This window comes from Rutilus rutilus (assembly GCF_951802725.1).
Source record: "Rutilus rutilus genome assembly, chromosome: 13".
NCBI classification, from domain to species: Eukaryota; Metazoa; Chordata; class Actinopteri; order Cypriniformes; family Leuciscidae; genus Rutilus; species Rutilus rutilus.
Window position 1 is genome coordinate 12,256,830 of NC_140218.1, and position 22,268 is coordinate 12,279,097.

General features: G+C 34.3%; 2 protein-coding genes across 4 annotated transcripts; both read right to left on the reverse strand.

Moving 5' to 3' along the window:
• Positions 1–3,486: 3,486 nt before the first annotated feature.
• On the reverse strand, positions 3,487–19,466 carry bcas1 (brain enriched myelin associated protein 1). Of its 3 annotated transcripts, XM_084427252.1 has the most exons (15): positions 19,306–19,466; positions 18,981–19,224; positions 18,090–18,147; positions 17,790–17,865; positions 16,510–16,841; positions 12,793–12,951; positions 11,902–11,961; positions 9,719–9,754; positions 9,106–9,294; positions 8,881–8,955; positions 8,328–8,366; positions 7,107–7,226; positions 6,920–7,003; positions 5,146–5,355; positions 3,487–4,365 (listed from the first exon to the last, which is right to left on the reverse strand). In XM_084427252.1, exons 3-15 carry the CDS (start codon positions 18,126–18,128, stop codon positions 4,300–4,302), a joined length of 1,485 nt encoding a protein of 494 aa, XP_084283378.1. In that variant the 5' UTR covers positions 18,129–18,147; positions 18,981–19,224; positions 19,306–19,466; the 3' UTR covers positions 3,487–4,299. The 3 variants fall into 3 exon arrangements, with proteins under 3 accessions (XP_084283378.1, XP_084283380.1, XP_084283379.1); XM_084427254.1 differs by lacking the exons at positions 6,920–7,003; positions 8,881–8,955 and having other exon boundaries at positions 3,487–5,355; positions 19,306–19,461; XM_084427253.1 differs by lacking the exons at positions 6,920–7,003; positions 8,328–8,366; positions 8,881–8,955 and having other exon boundaries at positions 19,129–19,224; positions 19,306–19,382.
• LOC311301883 (uncharacterized protein) lies at positions 14,347–16,385 on the reverse strand. Its single transcript, XM_084427255.1, has one exon. The coding sequence runs from the start codon at positions 15,338–15,340 to the stop codon at positions 14,495–14,497; it is 846 nt and encodes a 281-aa protein (XP_084283381.1). The 5' UTR covers positions 15,341–16,385; the 3' UTR covers positions 14,347–14,494.
• Positions 19,467–22,268: the final 2,802 nt, after the last annotated feature.

Sequence of the window (22,268 nt, forward strand, 5' to 3'; positions counted from 1 at the left end):
CGTATATCACTCTCTCCATGTTCCTCCAAACAAGTTTCAAAAGATGTTTTTGAGCGAGCCATTTCTTTAAGGGTCAGCAGGCCTCAAGCTCGCTTGTTGCAGGTTTGCGTGAGCGTCTCAGAGATATCACATCTCTCTAAGAGAAGCGTTCATGACAGTTATGAGAGCGGTCATGGGTCTGCAGGACAATGCCAGCTCTGTTCACTCTCTCAGAGAAAACCCTCTGTCAGCACACCACACCAGCTCTCTTTAATACACTAAAACGTGAAGGTACCACACCTAATAAATCCTCCTCAAGCACTGAGACTATTCAAGATTTGTTGAAACTTTATAGCTAACGTGGCTGAGTTTTCTTCCCTAGAATCTGTGTGTGTGTGTGTGTGGTGGGGGTGGGGAGAATAATACACAAAGAGGACATTTTTGGTCCCCATGAGGAATATATGTATATATGAAGAGTTCAGATGCAAAAGCCTCTAAGTGCCATCTGAAATATTTTTTTTGTTGAAAATGTAAAAATGCAGTAAGTTTTCTGTGTTTAGGGTTAAGGTTAGGTGATAGAATATACAGTTTGTACAGCATAAAAATCATTGTCTATAGAAAGTCCCAATAAAACATGAAAAGCCAGTGTGTGTGTGTTGTAACACTTTACAACAAGGTTTTCACTTGTTACTACTACTTAACTATATTGTATGCTAATATATATATAACTATATATCCTAAAAAAACATATCACGGTATCATGGTTTTTACACAAATCGAAGCAGCACAACTTTTTTCATCATTGATAATAATAAATAAATGTTTCTTGAGCAGCAAATCAGCATATTAGAATGATTTCTGAAGGATCATGTGACACTGAAGACTGGAGTAATGATGCTGAAAATTCAGCTTTGCATCACAGGAATAGACATTTTATTATATATTAAAACAGTTATTTTAATTTCTAATACTGTTTCACAATTTTACTGTATTTTAAATCAAATCAATGCAACAAAAGAGACTTCTTTCAAAAACATTTAAAAAGTGTATATAAATGTGTATAAATATACAGACACTTTGTCTTTGATAAAACAAGAATAATTATATTGGGAGAATTAAGAGTGGCGTTATCTTTCTCCGGTAACATGGCCTGGGAACATCTTGGCCCCCTGAGGGTCTAGGAATCTGATCCATACTCTAATCTCTCTGTATCGGCTGTGACACACATCAGTGCTGACAGGGGTCCTCCCAGCAAACCCCCCTCCCCCGGGCCAGGATCCCACACACAGCTGCATGGACAGTGCTCCTGCATGGGAAAACGCACACTGCACTCACAGGAAGTGCTGGGAATGCCATGCATCTTTTGTCACATGTTAATTGTTTCCCAAATTTCTGTTGCCCTGCAGGCGGTCCTGATACAGACTGCCAAAGCTATCTAGGGGAAATATCAGATTTCATAAAGTAAACTATTAAGAAAGTAGCTGCAGCATAAATCATAATCTATCATGAACTGGTGGTGAGATGATTAGGGCCACCTAAACCACCGAAACAAGCACCCTAGGAACCACATATCATTTGCATAGCAAAACCCTGGCAACCAGCCACAACAAGTTGCGGCAAGTTTTACAAAAAGAGAGTTTCTTCTTCTGTATTTTTCTCATGCTTTTCAGTACAAATATATAAACATTTTTAAATCAAGATACTTGAGAAGCAAAATGACTTGTCTTGTTTAAAAAAAAAGTTTCTTTACACTTAATACAAGAACAAATGTCTGCCAATGGCGTAAGAAAAACTGGTTTTCTCTTTAAATTAAGTTTATTTTTCTTATTTAAATGGTAGATATTCATTTAATTTTCATTATTTTTTTCAGAAAGCAATTTCAATTTCAATTTATCCATAAAAACAACTGCCGTTGACCAATGTGCTGGACAAAATGAGTAACCATTAGATAAAATACAGACAAAGACACAGCGCATAAAAGACAGATTTAACCCATGAATTATAAACCAGATCAAATAAAAATCAAGACATTGAGAATAAAAAACAAGACCTGTTATCTTACATCATTTTACTTCTCAAGTAAACGTATCTTGATTCAAGAATGTAGAAAGAAAATATTTTTTCCTGCAGTATGCCAAACATTTGTTCAGAAAATTGAATATTTTTAATATATATTCCTTCTTTGTTTAAATGCAGAACGAGTCAGTTTACAGTGGAGAGAAATAATTCTTTTATTTTTATAAATCGGTTAAATAGATATAAATGCAACAGAGGAAATACAGAATGTCTAAGATTCATGGATATAATCTGAATTCTGAATTAGGCCCATCTGCTCTTTACACATGTAGAGAAAATTAGGAAGAAAATCATAAAACACATGTGACTGCATCAGAGATCCGGATGTACATTGTATATTGCATAATTGTGTAACATAATTATATAATGTTCTAATAGCGAGTGATGTGAAATATCACAAAATAAGAAAATATCAGGAAAAAAGGAAGAAAAAAACATGAAAGAACATGTAAATAGCTTTATTCTCTTTTAGTCTCTCCTGCTCAGAACTGGACGGCCAAGCAAAAAATAAAATAATAATAATTACTTGAAATTTGGTTTAGTATGTTATAATTATGAAACAATCTGTTAGGTATTTAAAGTTGAAATGGCAAAAAAACCGGGTCTAACAAAAATAACTCAAATTTAATATATAGTGTTCTAATGTTGATATTGATACACGGTTAAATAAATCATTTTGATTTCTATGGAACTATTAGGGCCCCGTCCCAAATTGCACCTTCCTCACAGTCGTGACGTAACGTTCGCTTCAATGTGGGCTCTGCAAAAGTACGCATGGAGGGTACATATCGACCGCAAAGGGCTCGCAAGTATCCTTCTGACACCGAGAATGACAAAAATGGATTTAACAGACACGCGCACGCCTGCAAGTCCGACTGCATCCAGCAGTACTACAAACCACGCCCCTACTACAAGTTACGCCCCCTAAAATGAAACGGCCAATTAGCACCTCCCTCTTCTTCTACTTCACTTTCCTAGTGTGGCGATAGTAACCGTTTTAAAGTATTTTAATTCTGAAACTCTATAGTAAATTTTGATTTGATTGAAGGGGTAGGGTTAGGGTTGAGGGTAGATCTTTACTTATAATTACCATAGGTCTTTTATGCTTTATGTTTTTCTAATAGCTGAAATTTCATACTTAAAGGGATAGTTCACCCAAAAATGAAACTTCTGTCATCATTTTCTTGCCCTCAAGTTGTTCCAAACCTGTATGAATATCTTTCCTCTGCTGAACACAAAAGAAGATATTTTGAAGAATGTCGCTGACCAAACAGTTGATGGACCCCATTGACTTCCATAGTAGAAAAAAAAAAATACTATGGAAGTCAATGGGGTCCATCAACTGTTTGGTGGTTACAGACATTTTTCTAAATATCTTCTTTTGTGTTCAACAGAAGAAAGAAACTCATACAGGTTTGGAACAACTTGAGGGCGAGTAAGCTATGATAGAATTTTCATTTTTAGGTGAACTATCACTTTAAATAATATTTGAAAGCAGTATTAGAAGTACTTGAAAAGATTGTTTCAGTCCAAGACCTTCACGCTTGTTTCTTTGCAGGAGGTGTAACTTGTAGGACTGTGGGATGCAGACAGACCCTACTGTTGGAAGTCCACTAGACCGTAAGTGCATATGAAGTGTGCCATTTGGGACAAGGCCTAAAGCGATTCAGAAGTTGTGCATTTTGAAGTTTTGCTACAATTCATTGTAGGTTTCAGTGAGAACGCTGATTGAATTAAGCAGACGACGGGTCGTTGTTTTTACAATCTGATAGTGTATGATTACATAAATAAATACTTTTCATGTGCAAACTCGCATGTTTGCTTTGAAGTTTTAATGCGCAATGCAACGTAAGATGAGTAGTGTTAGTTAACATTTTTTTTTACATACCGTTACATTTTTAACATGCACAGAAAATAAAGAAAAGGGAGTTTGTATTAAATGTAGGATTACATTTTCACTTTCACTTTTCCATCTCATGCCACATCAGGCAACTCTGACACGTCTTTCTGTGGGAAAACAAGTTCCTCCCTCCAGTCAAAAACACATGTAGCACTTGCTTAACAGGGAATATCACTTACTTCCGCTCTCACTAAATGCATGGGGATTCAGCCATGTTTCATGGCATAATTTCAGATTTAGAGTAAACATCATAACCAAATAAACCAAACCGGGGCCTATTAAATATGCATACATGGTGGCAAATGGTTTTGACAAAGATGAGCGATCAAAACAAAGACGGGGCTTTATTTGGACTTCTCGGGCGCCACGGGGTCCGTTTGCACTCCGGCATCAGACTGGCGTTTTTGGCCCTGTGAGACACACCAACGCATAACGCAACATTAGTGATCCTAACTTAGCAAGGAAGTCTGTTTTTTCCTGCTCGTCCGTAATGGCGCCTGAAGCAAAACCCCTCGCAACCTGTCTGACAACTGCTCTTTTATTTTGCTAAAGCATCAACAGTGGATCTTGCTCCAACACGCCTCTTTTAGTTATAGTCAATGGTGAAATTATACGCTTTGTTATCGGTGTATGCTGTGATTATTTAGTTGTCATCACACTTTTGTCTGAGATAATTGACATGCAGGGATCATCCCATTTGAAACCGCCTATAACCGTGAATAATAATAACAATTAATGAAGAGGCTAAAAAAAACTAATATTGCAACTAAGATTAGAATAACACATTTAGATTATGAGATGTCATGCAATATTATTAGATTTCATGCAATTATAAAATATCGTATGCAAATGTTTTGTTCCCAATTTAATCTAATGATATTTAAAAACCATTTAAAATATTTAGTACATTTGAATTAGCACGTATTAAAGCGCAGTACAAATAAGAGTTCATGTTTATGTGGAATTGGTAATTGAGGCCATCTAGTGGTCATACACTGTGAAAGTTGATTCTTGTTTATGTTTTAAGATTAACAGCCAGCAAACGATACCAAAATAATCAGGATGGTTAGACGTCGGACAGAATTACACAACACTTCTCAGCATTTAACTGGCAAACTACATGCAACGGGACAGTTAAACTAGATAGACGCATTTGTCCTCGGTCAGCTCCCTAGCTCTTTTTACTTAACCAGGTTTTTGAAGAACAGCTGGAGGGAATTCCTCTTCTCCAGCTTTCGAGGCATGTTGGGCGAGGAGTTATCTGTGCTTGCGATGGATTTGTTGTCCGGGGCCGTTTGTGGTGCTGGGACGGCAGGTTTGGGCTCCTCCTTGGCCTTCACGACTGGAGCAGCTTCTGCCACGGGAGGAGGAGCTGGAGTCTCCTTCTTGGCCTCTGGTGCCTTGAGTTGATATAAATGAATGGTGGTTAATGAGATGCACATGATCATTTAGATTTTGTACACTCCTGCTCAATAGTTTGGGGTCAATTATTATATAAGAAATTGATATTTTTGTTTATTGATCAAAAGTGACAGCAAAGACATTTATAATGTTACAAATGATTTCTATTTCAAGTAAATGCTGTTCTTTTCAACTTTAAATTCATCAAAGAATCCTGAAAAAAGTGTATGATGGTTTCCACAATTATATGAAGCAGCACAACTGTTTTCAACATTGATAATAATGAGAAATGGGGAACACTTTACAATAAGGTCCCATTAGTTAACGTTAGTTAATGCATTTTACTAATATAAAATAACAATACATTTGTTACAGTATTTATTCATCTTTATTAAATGTTAGTTAATGCAAATGCAACTGTTCAATGCTAGCTCAGGTCCATTAAATAATATTAACAGATACAACTTTTGATTTGAATAATTGTTGAAATTAACAAATGCTTTACAAGTATTTTTCAGCGTTAGTTTATGTTAACCAATGTAGTTAACTAATAACAAATGAAAACTTATTGTAAAGTGTTACCAAGAAATGTTTCTTGAGCATCAAATCAGCATATTAGAATGATTTAAGTTGCAATATTTTACAATATTACTATTTTTGCTGTATTTCTGATCAAATGAATGCAGTTTTGATGAGAACGAGAGGATTCTCATTCTAAGAAAAAAAAATTACCACCCCAAACATTTATTAATAAACTTATATTATATATAAAAATATAAAAAATATTATTTTATGTATATATTATAAAACAAAATGTTTAATCATGTAATTATTTAGATATTTTTAATATTTAAATATACTTAATATACATATATAATAGTAACTATACTAAAAAATAAAACATTATTAATAGGCTAATGCAAAAAATATTATCTGATGATCAAATAAATCAACCAATGCAATCCATATCTATACTTCAAATACACTATCAGATAGAAAGAAAAAAAAGAAAGATCATATGAGAGTAAAGAATTTTAGTAGAAATGAATTACTCAGAAAACATTCTATACAGGATATATTACATTGCTTAAATATTAACTTGATTAATAACTGTGCCATTAAAGGCCTGTTCACACCAAAGACGATAATTATAACAATAACAACCAAGATATAATTATGAAAATCATTCTAAATATAAAAGAATAGAATATTGTTTGAATCACTTTCAGATTTTTTTCCAGCTGATGAACGATAAAAACATTGACAGCCAATCAGAATCCTTCCTGCTTTTAGAGCTCGCACATTTAAAGCGTCAGACAACATAAACTGCAGCGTCCGCTGGAGTGGACACTATTATAGGTATCGTTATAGTTAGATATCACTCTTGGTGTGAACAGCCTTTATATACATGTGTTTTCCCCCCTGTAAAAATCAATTAAACTTGTAGTGCCAGGGAACAGACACAGACGACACAAACACACATGTCAGACGTGAGGTTGAGCAATGCAACAAAATCAATCAGTTTGGTTAATGCAAGAATGGCCACCGTATCGTGCCATTTACCGATCTAGCAGACATGAGGGAGATGCTGGCGGCAGCGCTGGACGCGGCTGCCTGGATCCTAGTGCTCACTTGGCCTAGCAGTACCTCGAATTCACACAGACCTGTTATTGCATGCAGTGCTCCAATGCAGAAACACAATCTGATACACTCACACCTGCACCTGGGCTTTAATTCATCTGGAGTTTACCTTGGGTTTGAACATTCCAAAAGCGGATTTTTTCTCTGGTTTCTTTTCTTCTGGTTTTGGCGCTGGAGGTTCTTCAGGTTTGGCAGAAGCCTCAAGGGTGCTGCTCTTAGATGCGTCTACCTGGTGTTTCAGAGGAACAGCCGAAAAAGAGTATTAAAACGGCAAACGAAAGAACAGTGTGAGGATTCAAGAAGGTGGTCAATTGATTGTGTGAATCATCAGTGGAGAGGTTAAAACAGACAACATCTAGCAGCTTAACCACTGACTGCTGCATTTATACTTCTGAGCCTCGTTTTCTTGTGGCACTTTCCAAAATGAGGGTATAAAACAGTCAAGAAATGTTTATATTCTTTATAATGTATGCAGACATGTCCCTAAGTTTTGTTAACATGGGTGCAGACTTCATTTAAAATATTTGAGAATTAAATAAAAAATATTTATATAATAATATATATAATCTTGGAATTTTATTAAGAATATATATATATATATATATATAATTAATATATAATTATTATTTTTTCTTTTTTTTTTTTCTTATATTATATATAAGATATATTACATATTTAAGATATATATATATATAGCGTCAGACAACATAAACTGCAGCTGGAGTGGACACTAATATAGGTATCGTTATAGTTAGTTATCGCTCTTGGTGTGAACGGCCTTTATATACATGTGTTTTCCCCCCTGTAAAAATCTATTAAACTTGTATATATATATATATATACACAATATATATATTTATAATATACAATATATATTTATTCTTATATTAAATATAAGATATATTACATATTTGAGAGTATATATATATATATATATGTGTGTGTGTGTGTGTGTGTGTGTGTTTATGTATATGTATGTACATACATTATATATATATATATATATATGTGTGTGTGTGTTTGTGTGTGTGTGTGTGTGTGTGTATGTATGTACTGGTATGTATATATATATATATATATATATATATATATATAATCTAAACCTAAATAAAATTCCAAGATTTCAGACCAAGTTGGAAACAGGTTAACATAATAATACTAGGTTTAATAATACTAACATGTATTCTCTCTCAGACGAGCATGATAGTAGTAATGCGACACCGTTTTATACCCTGTTTACAGAAGGTGCCAAGTATGTAAATGTAAGTACGTAAATAGTAGATGACTGATTTTATTTAGGAAGACAGTCCCACCACCGTGCTGTATTTACCTGTACCTCAACCGGCTTTTTCTCTTCAACCACAACAGGCTGCAGGCAAGCAAATATTAGCATTAATTTTGCAGTAATCTACAATTCCCAAGGCACTTTACACTGCCCGTTTATTCTAGCAAGGACAAATACTGAGTCACTGGTTATAGAAAGCCTTTACATGAGCCTCAAGTCGCTGAATAAATCTGATGTAAGTATGAAGTGGAGGAATGGAGAGCAGTGGAACCCAAAGCACATGGTTTAGTTGGCCGACTGTTGTGACATGAGGTAATGGCTGCTGTCAACATGATGTCACCATAATGGACGTTCACTGACTCGTTCATTATTTTCAATGAGTTTTCCGCTAATTGAATGGCATAATGTATTCTGCCTATGTGTGAAAACATTTCAAACATATTTTATACCTTTGAATATTACATATTATAGCTCTCTCTCTCACACAAAGGGCAAAATAATAGTAGCTCCTTGGATTAATTTGCATGTCTTGAGTTATGATAAACAAATGGGGTCAGTTCTGTTAATATCAGAATAGCCTATTCTTGTTATGATTTACCACTCTTGATGTCTTAGCACTGGCTCCACTGGTGGTCGCCGCCTGAACTTTTGACACCACCTTGCCTAGCAACACCTCAAATTCACATTACTCAGTTATGGTGTGCCACATAAGCTATATTTAAAGTATAATAAGAGTCTAAGTCTCACCCCAGAAGCAAAACAGAAAAACTTTATTTATGTGGTTTATTGTCACCTACATGTGTTCCTGCCAGTTTGGGCTTACCTTTGGACGGAAGAGTTTGCTGAATGAACTGTCTTTAGTTTTGGTCTTGGCAGAGCCTTCTGCTTTTGTTGCAGCTGCTGCCGCTGCTTTTGTCGCAGACGTTTCCTCTTTCTTTACCACCGGCTCTGCTTTACTCTCCATCTTAGGTGGAGCTGGGGGAGGAGGAGGTGCCTTGGGTGTTTCTTGTACCTTACAAAAGAGTGCAATTGGTTTTATTTCAAGCACAAAACAGCAGATGGTACACATTTCCATTCATTCATCCATTCAACCATTCAACCATTCATCCATTCATCCGTTCTATCTATCTATCTATCTATCTATCTATCTATCTATCTATCTATCTATCTATCTATCTATCTATCTATCTATCTATCTATCTATCTATCTATCTATTGTATCTATCTATCTATCTATCTATCTATCTATCTATCTATCTATCTATTGTATCTATCATGCTTCATTATCAAAACCAAATATTTTCGTGTCGTGTAATTGTATAGCTTATTATAGCTCATTAAAATATGATTATAATAATAGCACAAAATGGTGAAATATTATAAGGCTCACATTTACATCCATAATGTTATAATGCTGATAATATTATATGGCTCACATTTGTTGACGGTGCTGGTGGAGTCTCTTTCTGTGACTGAGGAACAAATATTAGGACAATAAATATCAAGCATCACCTGCATTTAGGACAATAATCATACATCAGTTTTTTGCAAAGTAATCCAAGCTTGCTTATTTATATATTTATAAATGTCTTAATGTATAAATAACTAAATATAAAATGAAGAATTTATTTATGAATGCATATTTATTTATTTATTTATTTATTTATTAACAAATACATTTATAAACAAAATTTAGGGTATCAGTTTAAAAATATTCAGCTCTGCAATAATAACTGAAAACAATCTTATGCAGAAATAAAAACCTTACAGAAAGTATACTGATACTGTAGATTGCCAGATTGGAACAACAACTACATAATATTAAGTATATAAGTGAATATTATTTTATATTAATATTACTAATAATAAAAAATATATAATATAATATAATATAATATAATATAATATAACAATGTAATATAATATAATATAATATAATATAATTTGAACTTTCAAATGGACTAATCACGATTAATTGCATCTAACATAAACGTTTGTGTTTATATAATATGTGTGTGTGTCTCTCTCTGTGTGTGTGTGTGTGTGTGTGTGTGTGTGTGTGTGTGTGTGTGTGTGTGTGTGTGTGTGTGTGTGTGTGTGTGTGTGTGTGTGTGTGTGTGTGTGTGTGTGTGTGTGTGTGTGTGTGTGTGTTTATACATATACTCACACATATATATTTATATATTATATGGATACATATAGATAGATAGATACATCGATAGATAGATAGATACATACATATATACATATATACATATATAGATGACAGATAGACAGATAGATAGATAGATAGATAGATAGATAGATAGATAGATAGATACATATATAGATACATATATAGATACATATATAGATACATATATAGATGACAGATAGATAGATAGATAGATAGATAGATAGATAGATAGATAGATACATATATAGATGACAGATAGATAGATAGATAGATAGATGACAGATAGATAGATGACAGATAGATAGATAGATAGATAGATAGATAGATAGATACAGACATATATATAGATAGATACATATATAGATGACAGACAGACAGATAGATAGATAGATAGATAGATAGAGACATATAGATAGATAGATAGATAGATAGACAGATGACAGATAGATGATAGATACAGACATATATAGATAGATACATATATAGATAGATAGATAGATAGATAGATAGATAGATAGATACAGACATATATATAGATAGATACATATATAGATGACAGATAGATAGATAGATAGATAGATAGATAGATACAGACAGACATATAGATAGATAGATAGATAGATAGATAGATAGATAGATAGATAGATAGATAGATAGATAGATAGATGACAGATAGATAGATAGATAGATAGATACAGACATATATATAGATAGAACATATATAGATGACAGACAGATATATATATAGATAGATAGATAGATAGATGACAGATAGATAGATAGATAGATAGATAGATAGATAGATAGATAGATAGATAGATAGATAGATAGATAGATAGATAAAGACATATATATAGATAGATACATATATAGATGGCAGATAGATGATAGATAGATAGATAGATAGATAGATAGATAGATAGATAGATAGATAGATAGATAGATACAGACATATAGATAGATAGATAGATAGATAGATAGATAGATAGATAGATAGATACATATATATAGATAGATACATGTATAGATGACAGATAGATAGATAGATAGATAGATAGATAGATAGATAGATAGATACAGACATATATATATAGATATAGATGATAGATAGATAGATAGATAGATAGATAGATAGATAAATAGATAGATAGATAGATAGATAGATAGATAGATAGATAGATAGATAGATAGATAGATAGATAGATAGATAGATAGATGGACTGATGGATGGACTGATGGATGGACTGATGGATGGATGGATGGATGGATGGATGGATGGACTGATGGATGGATGGATGGATGGATGGATATGTACACACACGTATTATAAAAACAAACTTTTATGTTAGATGCGATTAATCGATTTGACCTCAATAAATACAAAATAATCTCATGAATATGAATGAGTATTGTTGTGACAGGTGACAGTCAGGGTTTTATTACCTGTTCTTTTGAAGCATCAGGAGTGGCTTTGGCTTCTTTGCTTGTTTTGGTCGGAGTGACCTTCGCATGCAGAAAAGAGAATGGAGACAAGGAAACATTAGAGTGACTGTGGAAAAGCGTCAGAGTGGCATGTTTAAGCATATATTGCTCCTTCAGGTACTCCATGTCGGAAGGACGGGCCTACTCATCTGCATGGAGATGAAGACTGAGATATCAAAAATCTATCGTTTGCAAGGATAATGCCCGTCTGTCAAACTCAGACGCAGTTTAGACGGGCTCGCTTTGCCACGGGCACACAAAGAGCTCCCTGGCAGGGACCGTTCTGAACATGCTTCTCATATTGAGTCAGCCTTTGTCCTCTGGAGATGGCGTAGGCCTACCCGTGCTTTATCACAACTCCAAACGCACAGGCCTCCCTTGTGAGCTCACATTATACAGCAAACAAAAGGCTGACACAGTCTGACATGTCCAAAGGCTTGATTTAGAAGAGTGCCAAGGATAGTTTAACAGATTAAAGATGCAGTGTAACACATACCACAATGATGGAGTAAAAATGCATCATTGTAGTCTAGTACAGCAAGTCTAGATTGTTGCATAGCAGTCAGTTATACAGAAATACACACCTTCCTGTTCTTCTCTCTATATAATATTATATATTCTCAGTAATATTTCTTAAATTGAAAGAACAATGCACTTGAAACACCAGGGTCATGAGTTCAATTCCCTCCCAAAAAAAAAAAAAAAAAAATTCTCTTAAATGCACTGAAACCCCTTTTGGATTAAAGCATCTGTTGAATGCATACATGTAAATGTCATTTGAAAGAGACTTTGAAACTTTACTACAATTAAAGCATAAGCAAAATAATTAAAGCAATTAAAATGTGTACTTACAAATGTTTTGAAAAAGTTCATAACTGACTTTTCTTCTGCTTTAATGTCCTCTGGCGGATTGTTTTCTTCTGTGACTTCCACAGGACTGGGTTCGAGAGTTTCACCCTCCGGCTCCGGCTCTGGCTCAGGCTGTGTGCTGGTCTTTATGTCCACTGGATCCTATAGACAAATCCAGAGAATTAGCCCTTGGAAATGTGTTACAACCCTTACAGCTGATGTGCAATAGATGCATTGAAATAGGGGCACAATTCCATCCATGCCTCTGCCTACTCGAGTCAGCAGCAACAATCATCCTATTATTAACGCCTGTTTCCCCCCCCTCACTCATTGATATTCAGAAATGTGCTGGACTTAAAGTCTGCGAGCTTTATATTACAGTGAAATGTATCATGTTTAAATTATTGTATGCGTTTGGCTTGTTATATTTTACAGACAATCACTTTTAGAGAACTAAATGTTGTACATATCACAGATATAACTACACACGATGACTGGTGTACAGTTACAGTAAGTCTTCATTGGTTACTAGATGTTATTTGAATTTCATGCAAATGGAAACCACACAAGAAAAAGACAAAACAAAGACTTACTATGTCTGAGACGGTTACACTAACGATCAATTTTTGAAAAATAATTAAGATTTTTTGGATGTTTCTGAAAGAAGTCTCTTCTGCTCACCATGGCTGCATGTATTTGATCAAAAATATAGTAAAACAGTAATATTTAATATGTTAATTTTAAAATGTCACTTTTTCCTGTGATGCAAAGCTGAATTTTCAGCATCATCATAATCAGAGTTACATGATCCGTCAGAAATCATTCTAATATGCTGCTCAATTATTATTGGGGTTCAGTTATTAATAATGGCTCTTTTTATTATTATCAATGCTTAATACTTTTGTGGAAACCGTGAGCATATTAGAATGATTTTTGAAGGATCATGTGACTCCGAAGAATGATGCTGAAAATTTGGTTTTGCTGAAAAAATATGAATTATTAAGACTTTTGTTTTGTGTTTTTGAAATAAGTCTCTTATGCTCACAAAGACTGCATTTATTTTGATAGAAAATACAGTAAAAACAGTAATATTGTGGATTGCATTATTACAATTTAAAGTAAATGTTTTCAGTGTCACATGATCCTTCAGAAATCATTCTAATATTCTAATTCTAAATATTAAGCATTATTTTAAATATTTTCAACATTGATAATGAGAACCATTATTAATAACTGAGCACCAATAATAATTGAGCAGCAAATCAGCATTTTAAAATGATTTCTGAAGGAGCATGACTCTGATCATGATGATGCGGGAAAAAAGTACATTTTAAAATTGCTAAAATATATTTCACAATTTTATTGTATTTTTAAATCCAATAAATGCAGCCTTGGTGAGCATAAGAGACTTCTTTTAGAACCCCCCCCCCCCCCCCCCCCCCCCCAATTATGATTGGTAGTTTATATAGAGACACTTACATAAACACTTTATATAGAACACAATAATCCAACATGCTAACACACTTTTAAGTTTTTTTTTTTTTTTTTTTTGGATGTAGTAAGTTTCGACGACACATTCTGGTAGTTAATTTTGTGTTAATCGATGACAAGCATCTTGAGGAAAGGAGCTAGTACGTTTCCACTTTGAGTGAATCGCATGCGGTGAGTTTGTCCATGCAGTGCCTTTCTCGTTGAAAGAACATTGTTAGTCGTAACTGACCTTATTCAGACGCGTCAACTCATCCGGGCAAATCTCAATTGTGATGTGAATAATGCTTTCATCAGCACATACATCTACACTGAGCGGCTTAAAGGAAGAATCCTCTAAAGCCTTTGTGCAAATGGACTTGAGTTGGGAAAGAATTTGAGTAGATTCTGCTGAATTACATTTACTTTTGAGCGCAGGTCCTTCTGAACGTCCACTGTGGACAGAGACGTTCAGGGGTCGAGCTGGTTCCTCAATAATCACCCAACTCTCCTCCTCTGCAGATGCCTTTGAGTTAGCAGCTAAGATGAATTCGAAAGAACCAGGGGAAATTTCTTCTTCAGCAACCAGCGCTGGTTCCACAGATGTTGTTAACGGTTCCTCTGCAACGACCAATGTCCCCTTAAAATCGTGCTTTAGAAGTTCTTCTGATTCTTCTGTTTGGCTCACTGCTTCTTGTTCCTGAGTAATCTTCAAGATTTCCTCAACAATATCCGCAATTTCTTCAGTAACTGTGGTAGCTTCACACATTGGGACGTTCTCACATGCTAATTGTTCCTTTTCATCTGATATTATGCTTTCAACCATTTGAAGAAGTTCCTTGTCTTCTAACAAGGCCTGTTCAGCATCCACAGTCTTAGGTTCTTCATCTCCTGGAACCTTAGCATCAGCCGTTGGTGGTTCTTCAGATTTCAGATGTCCTACGTGTATCTCACTGGCTTTTCTTGTAACTGGCTCTTCACTTAGTGGTTCTTCAGCAACAGCTACCGGTTCTTGTTTAGTGTGCAGATCTGGTAGGACCTCCAAGCATGTCACGTCTTCAGCATTCGTGCTTGATGACTCCATCGAGATGTTCTTTGTCAATGAGCTTGGGCTTTTGGGTTGCGCGGGAATAGCGTTGACCAATTGCAATTTGAGCTTCTCCGCAACTTCCTCAAGAATCTCCTTTTGGTCTGAATTAATGAAGACTTTATCCTTTTGGAACGAGAAATTGGTAAATGTGAATCAAAATGCACTAGGTTTTTGCGATTTTACGAGGATTAGTTGTTCCCTGGTGAATGCTCGGCAGGACAATTCAGGTATCCATCCAAAAATAACCATGACCTAAAGCACAATTTTTATACAATTTCAATTAAAATGTTTAATACACTCTGAAAAAATGCTGTGTTGTTTCAACCCATGTTTGGGTCATCTATGGACAAATCCAATTTTAAAATGAAAATTTTAAACCCAACGATTGGGTTTGTCCATATTTGACCCAAACATGGCTTGAAACAACACAGCATTTTTAAGAGTGTAGCAACACGTGTTCTAATGATTAAATCATTCTTTGTTTTATAGTGAATCTGTTTTTCAAGCTTTTTTTTTTTTTTTTTTACACCCGACATACTATATTTTCTGATGTCAAATAATGATAACACTTATCAGTTTAGGGTCCAACTGTAAAAACTTATTTTCATGATTTTGTCAAATCAACTTAGAAAATGAATGTGGTTCAGATAACATAAAAAATTGAGTTTCTGTTGATTCAACCAATCTCCATTGTATGAACTCAAAAATTTAAGACAACCAAAATTTTAAGGCAACCAGATAACTTCTTTTTTTTTTACAGTGTAGTTGCTATTAGCATGCATATTACTAGGCTATTTATTAGTACTTATAAAACATATTAATGCCTTATTCTGCATGACCATATACTACATCCCTCAATCCTACCCAATACCTAAACTTAACAACTACCTTCCTAACTATTATAGTAGTTAAAGTTAGTTAATAGTGAGAATTGGACCCTAAACTAAAGTGTGACCCAAATCATTTTTCTGTCCAAACTAATAGCAAAAATGCTGTGCAATGTGACAAATCATAGAGAACCATTAATATTTTATGTTTAAAATACAACCATGCTTCACTGTGGACGGGGCTACCAGAGAAATCAAGTGGCTGGGAAAATGTAAAGGAGAAATTATACTGAATTAGTAAAATAATAAATGAACAACGTTGCAACTTGTACTTACAGGCTGCAAGTCAACTTTCAGATCCACCGCTGTGACCTTGGCGTCAACTGAATCGTTGCTTTCTAATGCAGGTTTCACAGGTTCACTCTTCTTTTTGAACATTTTACCAAAGAAGTTGGTCCCCTCATCGTCACTGGGCTTTGGGACTGTTTTGGGTGGTTCTGCATCTTTTGCGACTGTGGGTTTTTGCTCAGGGTTTTTTGTTTCCACGTGTGCGGGTCCGTTGAGTTTACAGCTGTCTACCTCCTCTTTTTTTGGTGGCTTTGGTTCATTTGTGATGGTCACTGGTGGGGTTTCACTCTTTTGCTCCACTGCTGCTGCTTTGCTAGCCACTAGACAAAAGAAAAGAAAAGAAATTATGTATGCAATGCACAAGGATACATAATATCTATGCTGCCTTTAGTTATCAATCTGACTAATAATAAATCATAATACACACCCAGTTCTTATGGCTTAGGCCTTATTTATATCTAGTTTAATGGTCCTGGCATTTCAAGGTAACTCTATCTAGTCCCGCCAAAGTTACACAAGCATATTCAACAAGACTGTGCAACACATGCATCTGCGTTAGCATACTTGAGCAAAGTGTTTCTGGCCTTATTTCTACAAGCGTTCTCTCATGCATGCATGCATCTACTGCATTCTATGGGATATATATCACTCACATCTAGTAAGTCTGGAAAATGTACTTGTGAGTGCACTTCCCTTCTATAAAGGCTTTGTGAAAGTGTTAGCAACTACAAACTAGCAATGCACACAAAACACAAATTAAACATTGCTCTATCCACCATGCATCTGACTACAACACCCAAAGTTTATACAGAGCTTTGTGACATGTTCTCGAATGTGGGTTGACTTGCTGAGTTAATCCAAACAATGTAAATGCCTGCAAGTTTAGCTTAACTCTTGCAGATCTTTACTTTGAGAGAATACATTGGTAACACTTTATTGGGTCTAATTTGTTAACATTAGTTACCATGACCTGTAACAGTGAGCAATATATTTTTACAGCATTTGTTAACCTTGTTTATGTTAGCTTACAAAAATGTTCATGTTAGTTCAAAATGCATTAACTAATGTTAACAGATACAACTTTTGATTTAAAAAAACGTATTAGTTAATGTTGAGATTGACATTAACTAAGATTAGTAAATGCTGTAAAAGTATTGTTCATTGTTAGTTCATGTTAACTAATGCAGTCAACTAATATTAATAAATGAAACATTGTGATACGTTTAGCGACATAAACGAAATAAATGTGCAGTATATTGTATACATACCAAGTTCAGCTCCATCTGGAGTCGCGACTGCATGTCCATTCAGTTCTCCATTCTTCACTTTTTTCTCAGCATTTGTCTGGTAATGACATTGTTTAGTTTCATGATCTGTTTGTTTGAACCATTGTGCCTCGGTTTAAATACGTAGAGGTGCTTACAAGAGTATTTCAAATGCTGGAAAAGCACCTAAATATACATTATTCTTGTAAATACATTTAACATAAAAATATTGATGTTGAAATGATAAGGTAATATATAATAAAACAATGTTATATGTCAACTACTAACAAAAATTTAATTTACCTTCTGCCGTTTTTTCTGAGTTGATTGCTCATTCCCCATCTTCGCTTCGAGTCGGCAACTGAATATCAGCATTGACAATATGCAAAGCACATAGTTATTGCATATTAATATGAGGAAAATACCCACAATATAATTGTTCCAAGTCTGTTACGTGGGCTGAATTCAATCAGATGATGACTAAAAATCCCACACTGCAAAGAAATGATTTTTTGTCTCGGTTTCAGTACAAATATCTAAACATTCCTAGATCAAAATGCAATTCCTTAAGAAGCGAAATGACATAAGATTTCTTATTCTAAGAAGTCTTGTATTCTAAACAAAAAGGGTAACACTTTATTTTAAGGTGACGTTACAATGTACTTACTTAAGTACTGAGTAATATTAATTAACTACATGAACTTACTGTAGAGTTAGGGTTAGGGTTTGGTTTAGGGTTAGTAACTTGTAATTATGCATAATTTACTGTTATCACTATAGTAAGTATGCACCGTTTATAGTATGTAGTACCGTTTAACTACGTCACCTTAAAATAAAGTGTTACCATCAAAATGAAGTGACTTTAGGCTTAAAACAAGAAAATGTATTTTATTTTTCTTACCCGATTGGCAGATATTTCAAGCATTCAGAAAACAAGACTTTATATTTTGAGTAACTTTACTTCTCAAGTGAATGCATCTCGATTTAAACAAAGACTAAAAAAAACGTTTTAGTTTCATTGCAGTGCAATAGGAAACCTAGATCGCTGCAGGGTGGAGTAGCTTCTGACTTGTTTGTGTGAAGGTTGTAGGTTCAATCCCAAAAAAGGATGATAACTAAATATCAAATATCAATACTTATAATTATTAAATAACTTAAAATACAATTAAACATACAGAAAATATTTGTATCTACCTTGTCTTGTGGCCCAAACTGACAATTAGAGTCTGTGTACAGTTTCCAAACCTCGATTAAAGTAATCACCAGCAGTCTGCTATCTGTCAAGCCTGTGTGTGTACACATATACCTGTCCTAAAAGAGGGTGGGGCTCAAAACTCATTACCTTAAAACACTGTGGATGAGACATGGCCTGTGAACCTATTAGCACTGATGAACTCAGCATCATGTCCTTTTGTTTCTCACCGATGAGCTTTTCCACCTAAAAAAAAGTGAGAGGATTATCACACATGTCAATGGATAAGACATCAGACAATATCATCCACTCATTTAAAGAAGTTACCCAGAGAATGTGTCAAGCTGAACTGAGAACAGTCTGTTTTGTAGGTGTGGTCGTCCCCAAACAGGATGTGTGTAGAGGATATAATGCACAAGTTTATTTGCACAGTATGACTCTCATCCAATGCTTGAGTACAGAGTACATGATGCCAAGCTTAGTCTTTATTTATTTAATGATTCCTCACTGGCAGAATACATTAAAGAAACATGACAAACACTTAATTGTAAGGGTTACGGTGTGAATAATGAGAGAGGCTACAATTAAAATATTTCGGTGCGGATTTTTCATGATTTAAAAAATGATTTACATGACCACATTTTATTTTATTTTAAAGAATGTTAAGAATATGATGCTAAATATGAAGCAGCACAACTGTTTTCAACATTGATAATAATAAGAAATGTCTCGTGAGCAGCAAATCAGCATATTAGAATGATTTCTGAAGGATCATGTGACACTGAAGACTGGAGGAATGATGCTGAAAATTCAGCTTTGCATCACAGGAATAAATTGCGTTTTAAAACACATTAAAATTAAAAAAAAATATTTTTACTGTATTTTCGATCAAACAAATGCAGCATTGGTGAGCATAAGAGAAGTTGACTTAAAAATAATACTAAAGGAATAGTTCACCCATACTAGATATTTTGAAGAATATGAGGAAAAAATACTATGGAAGTCTATGTGGACCAGAAATCATCTGGTTATCAACATCCCTCAAAATATCTTCTTTTGTGTTCAACAGAAATAAAGAAACTCATACAGGTTCGGAACAACTTGAGGGCGAGTAAATGATGACAGAATTTCCATATTGTCAGAAAACATTAGTCATCATGTCTTCCCCCTTTTGCTTTCTCTTTCCCCCTCATGTTCTCCAGCTTGATGTTTCAAAGAGCATCTTGTGCTTCAATGGACGCAATAACATTTGACCATCTTAAATATTTCTTCTTTATTTGAAAAAACTCAAAATCTCCTGTATTTTTAAGTTTATATTAGATTTGAAACCTTGGATTTTTAAAGGGGTCTCAGACTTCTGGACTTCATTGATTGGATTATCTGATCTTTACAGCCTGTTAAACTGATCAATTTAAGCTCGTCATCAAACACACAGAGATTATTTTTTGATGTACTGATGAACCCTGGATTTGCTCCAGACTGTAAAATAAACCCTAAAGTGAAGTACCATCTAAATCCTAAACATTTGTACAATGGATTGCTGTGGACTGTAGGCAAATGGTAGGCTTATGTTTAATGACATTATATATTTTGATTTCTAAGGCAAATATTCAGCAAATATTGATTGATATGGGATGCATTGCACTTCATTTAATTAATCAGTATCTGGTGGTCAAACGTTTGGAATAATTAAGAATTTTTTTATGTTTTGAAAGATATCTCTTCTGCTCAAGACTGATTTTATTTGATGAAAAAAAAAAAAAAAAATTATATAGTGAAATATTATTACAATCTTAAAGAACTGTTTTTGATTTGAATATATTGTAAAATGTAATTTATTCCTATGATGCAAAGCTGAATTTTCAGCATCATTACTCCAGTCTTTAGTGTCAAATGATCCTTCAGAAATCATGATAAAATACCGATTTGATGATCAAGAAACATTTATTATTATTAATGTTGTGCTGCTTCATATTTTTGTGGAAACTGTAATGCACTACCATTTAAAAGTTTGGGCTAGGTAAGAACCCGGAAGGATGGATTAAATTGATTCAAAATGTACAGTTTTTGACAGTAAAGATATTTATAATGTTACAAACGTTTTCAAATAAATTTGAACTTTTATCCATCAAAGAACCCTGGAAAAAATGTGTCACAGTTTTCACAAAAATATTAAGCAGCAAAAACTGTTTTCAACATTGATGATAATAAAGTAACCATTAAAGATAATTGAGCACTTTTTGAGCACATTTTAAGATATACATAAAACAGTTATTTTAAAATGTAATAATAGCCTATTTCACAATTACTGCTTTACTGTACTTTTGATCAAATAAAGACATTTATTTAAAAACATTAAAAAAATCGTAATTATTCCACACTTTTTACTGCCAGCGAATAATAATTTGATTGTTAACAGACCTAATTTAATAATGCAATATTAACAGGAATACTAACTGACATGAAGAAAATACTATTTTTGAAAACAGCAGCAAATATCAAGTTTACTGTATTAATTCAGTAATATGGTCCCCTATATTCTTGGCACACCCTTTTTCTAGAGTGTTTTATTATAAATTACCAATCTACTTGACCTTTAATATATTTTTCTCGACATAATATTAATTCATTTCATTGCACAAGCATAAATACATACAGTATACGCTGATTGTCTCCCACGTACGGGCCCAGTCAGGCCGTTTTATTCATTCTCCATTCCCCTGACTGTCCTCTGGCTGTAAATGCAACTATTTGATTCACATGTGGTTGTTTGAGCTGAAGAATCTTATCGCTTTGCCAAAGTGCACTGTAAACCCATTAACATCTCATGAAATAAATGTCAAACAAAACACTAATATGTACAGTGCACTGTGTTTTCCTATTCATCAGAAAGCATGACAACGAACAAAGGAGTAGATCCGCAGAGAGAGAGAGATTTTGTCATGTAAGCGCCGTTCATGGATACAGAGTCACATTGTAAATGTACACACCGGGGGCGAAAAGCGAATTCCTTTGTGGTCACTGTGCACTTGATCTGACACCATGAAATGAATTCTTGCGACATGCAAACAGGGAAAAAGGTTGCACAGAATGCAATGGATTTATCATAGTTTTCATCGAATTATACTTTGGTGGTCATTGATACTCTCATTATAGCTATTAAAAAGAATCATAAACGAATAGTAATGATAGTAAGGTTGGGAAAGAAAGGGGGGGGGGGGGGGGGGGGGGTTGTATATTATCTCAATATTTGTCTTTGGGCGTAACACTGTTTACAAAAAGGATGTTCA

Bases quoted from the DNA above. Each gene is read 5' to 3' on its own strand.
- LOC311301883 (XM_084427255.1), bottom strand. From the start codon at position 15,340: ATGGAGTCATCAAGCACGAATGCTGAAGACGTGACATGCTTGGAGGTC.
- bcas1 (XM_084427252.1), bottom strand. From the start codon at position 18,128: ATGGGGAATGAGCAATCAACTCAGAAAAAACGGCAGAAG. The intron at 17,866-18,089 runs GTAAATTAAATT...TGTCATTACCAG, and splicing joins CTCAGAAAAAACGGCAGAAG to ACAAATGCTGAGAAAAAAGT. The intron at 9,295-9,718 runs GTGAGCCATATA...CTCTTTTGTAAG, and splicing joins CACCAGCACCGTCAACAAAT to GTACAAGAAACACCCAAGGC.